This window comes from Callionymus lyra, chromosome 5 (assembly GCF_982586985.1).
Source record: "Callionymus lyra chromosome 5, fCalLyr1.hap1.1, whole genome shotgun sequence".
Classification (NCBI taxonomy): Eukaryota; Metazoa; Chordata; class Actinopteri; order Syngnathiformes; family Callionymidae; genus Callionymus; species Callionymus lyra.
In genome coordinates, this window is record NC_141822.1 from 11,669,504 (window position 1) to 11,682,750 (window position 13,247).

A 13,247-nucleotide genomic window follows, 5' to 3' on the forward strand; every position below is an offset into this window, starting at 1 on the left:
TTAAGACCCTGAGTAGACTTTAGGTTGAAATCTCAGAGTCCAGTTTTACACCCTGGTATTACCACTTAAGTTATATTTTTAATCAAACTCTTGATTCCTCCCTTACCAAATGAGAAGCGCATGTTATGATTTTCTGTCTCTGTGTTCCACTTGGAATCTTCTGTGTTGATTCGGCATCCACGCATTCAGAATGTACTGATGGTTCCTGAACACGGTTCAGGACCAGAGGAGAGAAATCCTTCCAGGCTGTTGCTCCTAAGCTTTGGAATGATCTTCCTCTGTGTTTGATGATCTACTGACTCATTCAAGAAACATCTTAAGACTTTTTTATTCGTGCAGGCTTTTCCCTGATTTTCTGGGACACCTGTGTTTTTCTCGGTGTTATCTTGATCTTTTTAGTATATATTTTTAAAGTATTTTTTTGATTGTTTAAGCGCTTTGTGACCCTGGTCTAGAAATATAAATTACTTACATACGCACTCTTGCATTATTTCACTTCACAATGACAAGTTTTTCAATGAAAATAATCGCAGATCCTGTGTGTCGACTGTTAGTCATGAACGGGTTAATGAAACTTTTTATCAACTTTGACTGCAGAAGTGCTGCGGTAGGGGTAAGTCCCGCCCCCCGGAGCGTGATTGGCTCTCATCATGTGTCACGGCTCTGATTGGGGCGGTGGCAGGAAGAGGAGAAGCAGCGATGGAACGAAGTGATTCTCTGTAAAAAGATGATTTTAAGAAAAAACATGTAACCGATGAGTGTGTCTCCTGCCGCCATGAAGAGAGTCACGCTGTTTGTCAACGGGTCGTCCACGAACGGAAAGGCAAGTGAAGTAAAAGTGTTTTTGTTAGCATCGTGCTAACGAAGGCAGCTTCGCTAGTTCTCGGATCTTCCCGCGAATCTTCGTGTTCGTAAAGTGACTTCTTTGGTTCTGGAAGGTGGCGGCCGTGTTCGGGTCCATGGAGGACGTGCTGACGGTGGCCAGCGCCAAACTGGGACTAAGAGCCTCCAGTGTGTACAACGGGAACGGCGGCCTCATCGATGACGTCACTTTAATTCGGTAGGATGGTTATTGAAACGTCAGAAAAATAAATAAAAACGTCAGAAATAAAATGTCCCGTGTTCGGACGTTATGTGATTATTCACGTAAAAAAAATCAAGTTAAATAAAGTTTTCTATGGAATGTTGAAGTGCATTGATTCATATCAACATTTAAACACCGTTATTTTTATTTACTTATATTATTATTATTTGATGATAAGCATTTATGAATTAACGTTTAATAATTTAATTGTCCAGATTAATTTGGTTTTCCAGTAATGAGTGTTTATAACTTGTCTCTAGTTTCTTTTGTTGATAATAATGCAACTTAAATCAAATGAATACATTTACGTTGTTTCAGGGACGACGATGTTCTATTTGTGTCAGAAGATGATGGTGAGTTGTTGTTTTTTTCACTTGGGTTTCCTGCCTGTCAGTCATGCTTATCACTTGTGCTTTAAAATTCCTGTTTTGAATGTTTTTTTAATTTATTTCTAAGCTATTGTTGATGAGAAGTAACTGGTCAACAATAACAAAATCTTGCACTATATATTTTTTTTATTAATATTAAGGCCATGGCCTAAGTAAGAGCACAAATGAAATGCATCATTTAAAGAAAATACGTAAACTTTCTATGAATATGTCTCGCTATAAGAAGTTTGGATTATTGAACACTTGATAAAGTACTTTTGCTGTCTGTCCGTCACTGGATGTGTGACTGCTGAGAAAAGACGTCCACACAAAATACAATTTGCTGTCAGTTTTGCTGTGAGTTTTAGCCAGTAAAAAAGTTGTTAACTTGCTTATATCTACGGGTGCTGACAAAGAGAGAAAAGAAGTAGAAGTCTCATGATAAATAATGTTAATTCAACATTATTAAAGATTCCCCAGCAAGAGCACCTATAAGCGTTCCAGTGTGTATCTCAAGTGCTGCTGTTATAAAGCGAGTCTATAGCAAGATCGTGAGTTTCCTGTTTGGCGTGACGTCCGTTTCCCTGCAGACATCCAGGACGGCCCCCCCGCCAGCGACCACACCCACACGGACTGGCTGACGCTGAACGTGGGTGGACGCTGCTTCACCACCACCCGGAGCACCCTGGTCAGCAAAGAGCCGGAGAGCATGCTGGCCCACATGTTCCGGGAGAAAGGTGAATTCATCCGGTGTTTGAAACTTTTATTACTCAACGCAACACTAAGATGCATAATACATATCCAGTCCTGGAGCAAACTTTTATCTGAAATATAAATAAATGTAAACAAATTTTTTTTAACCAATATGCGTCAGGGTCTACATTTTCCTTTATTTCTATCACTTCTGTTCGTGAATATTTTTTTTCTTCATATAATTATAGATGACTGTTGTGACGCTACTTCACCTACTGAGGGCGCTGAGCTGCCAGGTTCTCACTGTCTGATTCCAAAACTGTCCTGCTGCAGCGCTCTCGTCTTAATTCACCTCCTCTCTCAAGCCTCTGCTTTTGATTCTCCTCTCAGACTCTCTAACTCAGGGAGAAGATGCTTGGTCATCATTAGGCATCAAGTGCAGTTTGTTACCACGTAAACAGGAAGCGATGCGCTCTGACGTTGATCCACTGGTCTCTGCTCACTCTGACTCCTTCATACAGATGTTTGGGGGAACAAGCGGGACTCTCGCGGGGCCTACCTCATCGACCGCAGCCCGGACTACTTCGAGCCCATCCTCAACTACCTGCGTCACGGTCAGATGATCATCAACGACGGCATCAACCCACTGGGTATGACGCGTCCTCGCTCAAGAGACTCACGACTGGTTCTGACCGGCCTCGGTTCTCTGCAGGGGTTCTGGAGGAGGCCCGCTTCTTTGGGATCGAAGCGTTGGCGGAGCGGCTGGAGGCGTTGATCAAGGTGCGCCCAGGTGTTTGTTGGGGGTCAATGGGGAAGTTAACGTGTGTGTGTGTTCAGGCCTCGCAGCCAGTGGACGACCACTCGCCTCTGACCCGGAAAGAGTTCACCCGCTTCCTGTTGGCAACCACGACCAAATCAGAGCTTCGCTGCCAGGTACACGCACGCTGGTGCTGCCGGTGTAGTTACAATTTCAGTCCCTCCACTTCCTACGCGATGACGTCACACGCTGCATTTGCGAACGTCTCTTTAAAACATTGTTTATGGGTTAAAGAAACGTCAACAGAACGTTTACAAAAAACAAAAAAGTTTGATAGTCTATAACTCATTCTACCTGTCTGTAGTTCGGACCATAAACAGCTAAAACATCATTTAGTTTTCATTTCGATTTTTATACATTATGTTAAGAGAACAAATCACAATAAAATCTTGAAAATTAGAAAAAATAAATTAGCCAGTAGTGTTAGAAAAACACACGATTTATTTTTTGTTGTACTGCATACATTATACAAATTGAACAGATTAAATAAAATAAAATGACTCGTTCAATAAAGTGGGCATATATACATGTAATAATTGATTTAAATTGGAGAAAAAAAACGTTAGTTTAATTAGTTATAGAAAGGGGAATATTATAACATTTTTGTTATTTGTCATTTTGTTATTTAAATTAAATTAAATCCCTGCAGGGTCTCAACTTCTCCGGGGCAGATTTGTCTCGACTGGATCTTCGGAACATAAACTTCCGGCTGGCGAACCTGCGAGGAGCAAACCTGAAGCACAGCAACCTGAGCGGTGCCAATCTTGAGCGAGCCGACCTGTCCAATGCCTGCCTGGATGTCAGTCATCCGAGTTTGTGTATGTGTGTGTGATGGTGTTAATCTATGTGTGTATTAGGGGGCGAACCTGCAGGGAGTCAAGATGTTGTGCACTAACGCAGAAGGAGCCACGCTTAGAGGCTGCAATTTTGAAGACCCAGCAGGATTGAAGGCAAACCTAGAGGGTGAGACACAAACACACACATACACACACACGCACAGAAAGTGACTGTGTGTTCTCAGGGGCCAACCTGAAGGGAGTGGACATGGACGGGAGTCAGATGACGGGCATCAACATGAGAGTCGCGACACTGAAGAATGCCACGCTGAAGAATTGTAACCTGCGGGGGGCGACACTGGCTGGGACTGACCTGGAGGTAAAAAAAAACACAAAAAAAGTACGATGGGACACACAATACATGGTCCATTATACTGATGTTGTCAAGAAGCTGTGGTAATGACATCCATAATAACATGTTAAGCCAACTGGTTTTAAAACTGTTTCACTGCAGTTAAAGGGGGATAATGAACCATGTTCTTTTTAAATGGTCCATTTTACGACTGTCTGGTGGTCTTGCTCGCTGTGAAGTCGTTCCTCGTCCTCCTCTGAGAACTCTACTGCGAACTCTACTGCATATATTTACACGTATTGTATCAAACTGCAGTCAGGACAAGCAATTCCTTGTCTTTGTCTCGACTTGGTTGGACAAACTTATTACCGCACCCACCTTACGGTGGAATGCAGACGGTGAATTCCCATGATGCCTCACTGCTGTATTTAGTGACTGCTGAATGGCTACAATACTGTACTTAAGTTCTATATCTATGTTGCTATGTCAAAAGTTATCGACATCTGTGTTGGTTGGCTGGGCGGCAAAGCATTATGGGACCTGTTCAGGTCACGGTTACTGAGATGGTTGTTGAGAGGCTAGGAAACCTTAGTTAGTTTAAATAAATGTAATTTAAAGAAGCAAAGCTTTAAATAGTCACCACTTCAAAGATTTAAACAACTGTATTTTGTAACAACATCATCCAAGTACACACTGTAAATATGATACAGTGGTAACTTAATTGAGTGATTTATATTTTGTTGTTTGATTCATTTCCTTGCGGTGACAATGAAAGTTTTGACCTCGACTTCACCCTCTTTGTTGTTTTTGTGGACAGAACTGCGACCTCTCCGGGTGTGACCTTCAGGAGGCCAATCTTCGCGGCTCCAACGTGAAAGGCGCCATCTTCCAGGAGATGCTAACTCCCCTCCACATGTCGCAGAGCGTGCGGTAAAACACAGGTCACACACGCGTCACACCTCTCAGTTGTGTATCCGTGCATGTTTGTGTGAGGTTTAGAAGCTAGTCTGCCGCCTGTGGCTTCAGCTTAACGCTTCAGTTCAGCTAACTATCACAGGACTAAGCTAGCATATTAGCAGACGCTGAGCAGTTCGGAGGTGAATGTGTGGCATATGTCCGCCAGGGGGCGCTACCGCAGACCAACAGTTCTCACGTCTTGTTTGGCACAGGTTTTACGTTGGATGTCCGTTCTGATGTTCTGGACCAGAGCCTTCACCCGATGAAGGTGAAACACAGAGAGACAGAAACTTTGGTACAAATTCATAACGTCGGTGCTTTTGCCTGAACTTCCTCGCGTACACAGTCTTTATGCCTTCTTTCTCAGGGGTCAGCGGTTCAAAGCCTCTGACCTCAACTTGTACGAGCTGACCTCCGAAACTGTGGACACTCCAGGTGGTCGCATGACCGATTTATTTTTTTGGTTTTACAAAATAAAGGTTGGAACTGCTCCCGACAACAATATCGATTGTAAAAACTCAACAACCTTCATGTCGTCGTCACTGTAACAGGGACTCGTACTACACTATCGTCGCCTGCTGATTTTCAATAAAGTTCTTATTCAAAAGTCCTGCTTTTTTTGGTTTGCATGTTTTATTTCCACACACACAGTCTCCTCCCTCGCACTCTCAAAAACTGGAATGAGGCTTTAAAATCTACAGGTTTATTTGTACAACTGGCAAAAAAACACCTTCTCATGGAGTCCAGCAGAGAGTGAGGGAGTGAAATATTTACAAATATATCTACACTTGACATTCATCTGGAAGCTCTCCACACACACACACACACACACACACACACACGACACAGCCGTGGCAACTTGTATTTGGGTCAGAATGGAGAATAATAATGTTTCATATCCTGAAACTCCCTCTGTTGTTCCTGGGAAGTGTGAGACAGTCATGACGTCAGGAGTTTTTCAGCAGATGTGTGACCACAGTACCCGCCCATACCGGGCCTGGATCCGACCCCAGCCGACCACACAAACACATTCCTGCTCACCAGACCGGACCTGAGTCTGTGCCAGGAGAAACCGGTCCACCTGTGACCGCAGGCCCCGCCCACCTCCAGATGTCACGTCTGTGAAACCAAAGAAAACTCACAATTTATCTTCTGTGACACACAATATTTTATTTCACACGTGTGTTTGTGTGTGTGTGTGTGTGTGTGTGTGTGTGCGCACGTGTTGATTTCTTTAAACAAATAAATCCAGGTTTATTAAAACTAATTAAAACCACGTCACTTCCGTTCTCACACCTTGTTTAAATAAAGGACTATTGGAGTTAGTGGACCGGGACCAGGACTGGATGAAGAATCGACAGTCGGTCCAAGGACTTGGAATGGTCTCAAAAATGTAGGGCGGGATCGGAAGAGGGGGGGCAGGGACCAGGCTGCTCCACAGTGCAAGTTCACGCCGGACTCCGACTGCGCTGCTCGGCTTCTGTCTCCCTGGAGACTCGCTGTGGTTCTGGTTCCTGTGGGCCGAACTTGCCGCGTGTCCGTTTTCTCGAGTCGTGCTCCTGCAGGAGAGTTCGGTCTAAACTGGCAGATCTTCGAGGCATTGGACCGAAGAACCGAGCCTGGTAGGGGTTTCTAACTTTCAGACTGAGAAATGATGTTGAAATGTTCTGGTGATCCGGTCCAGAAGAACCTTCTTTAATGGGTTTTTTTTTCGTATTTACTGATGACCCCCTCATCGTTCAGTGTTAACTTGGTTCTGCACCGCTGGTAGAGTTGAGTCTCGCGTTAGCAAAACATCTGGAACATTTTGATTTATATATCTTTATATAAAAGAGCAGATTATCTTCATTGGAAAACTATAAACATATTTCACATTTCACCATCGTTTCAATTTGATATTAGAAATATTTTTTCTTTCATTCTATATTTACACGATTTTCATTTTAATATTCAAAATAAACAAAGTGTAAAGTTAAATTTCACCTCAGTGTATTTAAGTATATCAGTGCAATTAAATTAAACATTGAAATTGTTGAAATTCTTTATTGAAACGTTGTTTTTATTATTATAATTAAATTAAATTATTTCTTTATAAAAGAAAAACAATACAGATGAGTACTGGGCGACTTGAAAGCAACTTAAGCCAATCCTGTTCACACTATCATAACAACATTTTTATATTGAATTAAAAAGGCTATAATATAAAAAAGTTATTATTCAATAAAAAACAATGAAAATGTTGGACTTTTATGGATAATATTTTATTAATTTACATTGAAACATGATTTTATTAAACAGTTTTGTTACACTTTCAAATAAACTTTCCAGAGCAATGTAATGGACACATAATTATCGACCCAATCATTGAATTTTTAATGACGCAAAGGTGACGCTAGAATCTTCAGGCTGACACTGACGACAGTTCTTGCTGGTGTTGGTTCTGGAGACACAAACATGTCGGGCTCTTGTTGACAACGTCAACGTGTTCGGTCGTTTCACGTTGTCGTGCTGCGGCTTCGGAATGTACAGAGTGTGTGTCGAGTCTCTCGAACGCACACTGCAGTCGGAATGTCGTGTCTCTCCAGCACCAGAACCATCTGGTCCTGCTGAACCCGTCTCAACTCTCGAGTCCACTGCCAGGCCTTCGGTTTATTTGTCTGAGTGAGCAGCACTGTGGCGCTACTGTGAGCCACAAATGGTGTCAGAGGCAGGATGATCCACGAGGACCTGTGAGACACATCTGTGCTCTGGCTGGGTGTGTGGGATTCTGGTCCTGGTCCAGTTGGGACGGGGGAATAAAGGCGGATCTGGTCCAGCTGACTCATGTTCAGGTGGTGCCGAAATTAAACTGAGTCATTGGTTTTCTTATGAACGAGTTTCCTACATTAAAAAAATGCTCACACACAGCATCATTTTTTAAATAAAAACAATCCAAACAAACCTTATTTGCAGACAATAAATTACACATTTTATCACTTACTTCAATGTTATTTATCAGTTTCGAGTGACAGCTGACTGATCCCAATAATCTGATCAATGGGAAGACCCTAAGACAAAGTCTTATCGGTTAACTATTCTTATCAAATCATGTCTTGCTGTGTATTGTCAATAAAGTTGCACTTTATTAATGGAATAAAATACAAAATCAAAGTACAAAAAAACAAAGAGTAACAAACAAATATACCAACATATGCACACATGTGCTTCTTCTACTTTGTCTCTCTAACTTTTTCTTCTCTTCTCTATACTTGTTTCCTTCTCTCCCTCATCCCTTCTTTTTCTTGGCTGCTTCTCTATCTTCTTATCATTCCTTTTTTCCCTTTTTTTGTGAGGGTTAAGGTTGTGGTTGTTCCTCACATGTTCTTCACTCCTTCTTTTTCTATCCCTCTGGTCCCTTCTTCCATTCCTCTCTTTTTCTTCCTTCCTTCCTTCCCTCCACTGAGCTGACTCTCCTCTTCTCCTCAACAGTCTCTTCAAGTGGACTTGTGGGACTCAGTCACACTATGTGGTCTCCTCGCCGCCTCCCTCTGCTGCTCCTCCTGCTGGCAGCGGTCCAGTGTCCTCCCGCTGATTCCAGACCCACCACAGAAGACACCGACCCCGACCCCGACCCTGACCAGGACCCAGATTCGGACACAGACTTGGACACAGACTTGGACACAGACACAGGTGAGAGACGTGATGAAGTGAAGGACACACACGGTCCCAGGTCCTGGTCCTGGTGGACGACATTATCTCCTGTCCAGAGACAAATGTTTTGTTTTCTTCTTCTTTGACTCTCTCTGCTGCTCCCATCGACCCCCAGAACCAACACACAGAGAAAGAAAGAATTCCAGTTACCGCCCAGTCTGAGCCTGAGTGATCTTTTTATAGAACATTTGAAGTTGTTAACACACAGACTTCTTTTACAGACACATGCAGACCCACATACACACAAAAATGCAGACTCACAAACAATCCTTAAAGATGTGTGTGTGGTCGTGATGGTAGTTTATCAGTGCAATAGGAATAGATGTTAAACTTTTTTCTTATATATTTTTTTGTAAGCATCATTTTTTAATTCATAATTTCTATATTTAAAGTTTTTATTAACCCTTGTGTTGTCTCTGGGTCAAGGTGAACGACCTTCAAGGGATACCAAGAACACATTTGTTTTTGGGCCTCCGGGTCACCTTGACCCAGATAAAACACATAATTGCATTGAATCATTTGTAATTTTTCAAAATGAGCTATTTTTAAACATTGTGTTTTAAATAATTAAAAAATAAATAATATAACAATAATCAACATTTATACATACCATTTAAATGGCTATGAATGACAGAATATATAAATATTATTTTAAATTTATTTAAATTATATTATAATATACAGCAATGATCAATTATAATAATAAATAATAAATCAATGCTTAACAAAAAAAGGAAATGTCAACACCCAGAGTCTTGTCCCTGAACCCCCCCATTCCTGCTCTACATTTTTGAGATTATTCCAGAGATCCTGGACCGACTGTCGATCCCTAATCATGTCCTTAAGTTTCAACTTTGTTGAAAATGTTTCAGTCGACTCTCTAGAGGACGAGGAAGAGTCGTCTTCAGAGGAGAACCGGGTCTCGCCCGAGTCCACCACCAGCACCCACAACCTACAGCGTGAGTCCTAAGACTTCTTCAACATTATCCCTGTATTCTAACCACGCTGCCTCCTGCTGGCCAGATCTGGCGCCACAGTGGTCGGCGCCGGAAAAGATGGAGAGACGGGTTCATGTGGTCCAGGTGGGTCGGGCCGCCAAGTTCCGATGTGTGGCGGCAGGAAACCCGACTCCCGCGCTGCACTGGTACAAGAACGGCAGAGAGCTGGAACCTGCGGGCATGAAGGTGGGTCAGAGGTTCTGATTGGACGGTGCTGGTTCTGAGGCTCTGGTTCCGGCAGATTCGGGACCAGCCGTGGACCCTGGTCGTGGAGGCTGTGGTGCCATCCGACACCGGGAACTACTCGTGTGTGGTACAGAACCAGCACGGGAGCCTGAGACATGACTTTCTGCTGGATGTCATCGGTGAGAGACTCACATTAGTTCGTCCAGGTCATGTGACATCACTGTGCTGCTGTTCTGTTCCAGAGGATTCTGGTGTCAGGCCCGTCCTGCGTACTGGACCTCAACCCAACAGGACAGTACTGGTGGGCAGTGACGTGGACCTGAAGTGTGGAGTCTCCGGCCGCTGGCCGGGTCACGTGACGTGGTTGAAACATGTCATGGTGAACGGCATCCGAGTCACACGCGTGCTGAAGGCGAGTCACATGTGATCGAGTCACATGACCGGGTCGTCAACAACAACATTGTCTCGTCCAGGCTGCAGATCTGGACCCCCCGGATCAGGCCCTGGTTCTGAAGAACGTGTCGGTGCAGGACTCGGGCGAGTACACGTGCGTGGCAGAAAATTCGAACCAGTCGCTGTGGCTCACGGTCGTCCCAGGTCAGAACCGGACCCGCATGTCCCGGGTCCAGAAGTCTGATCGGGTCTGTCCTGCAGATCATCCCGGGCCTCCTCTGCTGACTCAGAAATACTTGGAGGTCTTCCTGTACTGTCTGGGCTTCTTCATCATCGTCATCCTCACCGTGGGGGTCGTGGCCTGCAGACTCTGCTGTGCCCCCCAGAAGACGGACTTCAGCGGCTCGTCGACGGTCCAGAAGCTGGCCAAGACCGTCTCGCTGAAAAAGAAGGTCCGGCAGCACATTTTTAGTCTCAGAACTGAAGGACCTGAAGGTCTGACGTGTGCCCCCATGCAGGACTCCTCCTCCTGTCTGGTCCCCAAGACTTCACTCTCCATGTGTGACCCGCCTTACGACCCGGTTTGGGAGATCCCAAGAGACCGGTTCGTATGCAATGATCAGTGTTGACAACAAGGTTGGATACAAATGCGGGCGTGTGTCTTTGTGTGTGTGATGTGTATGAGTGTGTGTTTATTTTTCATCATGTGTGTGTTTGTTTTGTGTGAGTGTACGTTTTCTTGTGTCTTTGTGTGTATGGTCTTTATATATTTGTGTGTGTATTATTTGTGTTATAAGTACACTTGTGTGCTTATTGTGTGACTGTGTGTGTTCTTAATTGTTCTTGTGTCTTTGTTTAATTGTTTTTGTGTGCGTTAGTTTGCGCATTTGTTTTTGTGATTTGTGTGTATGTGTCTGTGTGTATGACTTGTGTGACTAGTACATGTTTGTGCTTTTTTATAATTTCGTTTGTGTTCTTACATTTGCGTGTGTCTTTGTGTGTGTACGTGCATACGTGAATTTTGTAACTGTGTGTTTTGTAAGCGTCAGTATATGTTTTAGTGATTGTGTTAAAGTTTGTGTGTCTCATTGTATGTGTATTTCGTGTGATGTGTATGTCACTGTGTGTGTTTTGTAATTGTAATTGTGTGTTTGATTTATCAGCGTTTGTGTATATATGTGTGTGTGTTTTTCGATTGTGGGACTGTAAGTTTGCATGATTGTGTGTGCTTATTGTAATTGTGTGTGTCTGTGTGATTTTTTGTGTAGGTCTGTGCGTATACATTTGTGATTGTGTGCGTGTCTGTGTGTGCAGACTGTCTCTCGGGCGTCCTCTGGGTGAAGGATGTTTCGGTAAGGTGGTTCTGGGGCAGGTAGTGGGTCTGGACCAGAACAGGTCCGGGATCAGCCAAGTTGCGGTGAAGATGCTGAAAGGTAGAAAGTTATTTTTTATTTTTTTATCCGTCTATGTCCATGATGTCACTTCCTGTCTTAAGCCGACGCCTCAGAGAAGGACCAGCAGGACCTGATCGCAGAGATGGAGATGATGAAGAGCATCGGACGACACCAGAACATCATCAACCTGCTGGGGGTGTGCATGTATGATGGTGAGAGCGGTTCCAGGTCCAGTTTCTACAGGTCCCTCACCCTTCACCTTCATCAGGTCCGCTGTACGTGCTGGTGGAGTTCGCGTCTCAAGGGAACCTGCGAGACTATCTGCGGTCTCGTAGGCCTGCTGGTCTGCAGTACTGGGGTGGCACCGGTCGTCCGGACCTTGGGTCTGTGGACTTGCGGGACCTGGTCTCAGCCGCCTTCCAGGTGTCTCGCGGGATGTGCTACCTGGAGTCTAAGAAGGTGAGTGTGACCCCTGGTGGCTGGGACAAGACAAGACAAGACTGTGTGTGTTCAGTGTGTCCACAGAGACCTGGCCGCCCGGAACGTCTTGGTCACAGAGGACTTTGTCATGAAGATCGCAGACTTCGGACTCGCCAGAGACGTGCACCACATTGACTACTACAAGAAGACCACCAATGTAAGACCTCGACTCACTTTTGACTTCCAGCCAGACTCACTGCTCAACTGGTCCTCCTGCAGGGTCGTCTGCCCGTCAAGTGGATGGCGCCCGAAGCTCTTTTCGATCGGATCTACACCCCCCAGAGCGACGTGTGAGTTCTGGTACCCCTCAGAAACCGGACAAGTCAGAGGTCAATGACGCAGGTCTTTGCAGGTGGTCTTTCGGAGTCCTCCTGTGGGAGGTCTTCAGTCTCGGAGGTTCTCCGTACCCGGGTGTTCCAGTGGAGGATCTGTTCAAGCTGCTGAAAGAGGGTCACCGTATGGAGAGACCGTCCGCCTGCCCCCCTGAGCTGTGAGCCCCGAAGAACTCACCTGACCCTTTCTCTTACTCACCCGACTCACCTGCCCATGTCGTCCAGGTATCAGCTGATGAGGAGCTGCTGGAGCGATGCCCCAACTAGCCGGCCTACTTTCCAGAACCTTGTGCAAAAATTGGACCGGTCCCTGTTGACAGCAAGTAACAAGGTAACCATGGCGACAAGAATTTGCTCGTAGCTCTTTCATCACTTAAATCCTCCGGCCGTGCCCCTTAGGAATACCTGGACCTGGCTGTGTCACCGGTCCAGAACTCTACAGTGCAGTACACCTTGATCCAGAACCTGGCGGTCCAGTACTCCAGCGTGCAGCCTGCTGCGGTCCAGTACTCTCCCGTCTCCACCTTCTACTCTCTCTAGATTTGGACAAACTTCCTTTTTCCGGGATCAACTTCCTGTTCACGAGTGCTACCAGAAGTCCCAGCTGGACTGGGACTCAACAGAACCAGTACCGGCAACGGCTTGTAAATACTGTAAATAACAGTGTGGGTGAGGAAGAGGAGCAGATGATGAAGAGTTGCGTCTTTTTATCCAACTTTCTTTTTTA

General features: G+C 44.8%; 2 protein-coding genes across 4 annotated transcripts; both read left to right on the forward strand.

The window, feature by feature from the left end:
- The first annotated feature begins 664 nt into the window (after positions 1–664).
- Positions 665–5,657, forward strand: kctd9b (potassium channel tetramerization domain containing 9b). 3 transcript variants are annotated; one of them, XM_087790902.1, is made up of 12 exons: positions 665–823; positions 939–1,060; positions 1,403–1,437; positions 2,043–2,189; positions 2,667–2,795; positions 2,858–2,925; positions 2,983–3,078; positions 3,612–3,761; positions 3,820–3,925; positions 3,984–4,117; positions 4,908–5,020; positions 5,260–5,657. In XM_087790902.1, exons 1-12 carry the CDS (start codon positions 755–757, stop codon positions 5,282–5,284), a joined length of 1,194 nt encoding a protein of 397 aa, XP_087647028.1. In that variant the 5' UTR covers positions 665–754; the 3' UTR covers positions 5,285–5,657. The 3 variants fall into 3 exon arrangements, with proteins under 3 accessions (XP_087647028.1, XP_087647027.1, XP_087647026.1); XM_087790901.1 differs by having other exon boundaries at positions 2,858–3,078; positions 4,908–5,031; XM_087790900.1 differs by having other exon boundaries at positions 2,858–3,078; positions 4,908–5,657.
- A 785-nt stretch (positions 5,658–6,442) lies between these two features.
- Positions 6,443–13,246, forward strand: fgfr1b (fibroblast growth factor receptor 1b). The gene is made up of 16 exons (XM_087790898.1): positions 6,443–6,669; positions 8,516–8,716; positions 9,610–9,696; positions 9,761–9,921; positions 9,977–10,100; positions 10,164–10,333; positions 10,395–10,518; positions 10,576–10,918; positions 11,629–11,747; positions 11,810–11,920; positions 11,977–12,167; positions 12,223–12,345; positions 12,408–12,478; positions 12,541–12,678; positions 12,746–12,851; positions 12,920–13,246. Exons 2-16 carry the CDS (start codon positions 8,551–8,553, stop codon positions 13,058–13,060), a joined length of 2,175 nt encoding a protein of 724 aa, XP_087647024.1. The 5' UTR covers positions 6,443–6,669; positions 8,516–8,550; the 3' UTR covers positions 13,061–13,246.
- Position 13,247: the final 1 nt, after the last annotated feature.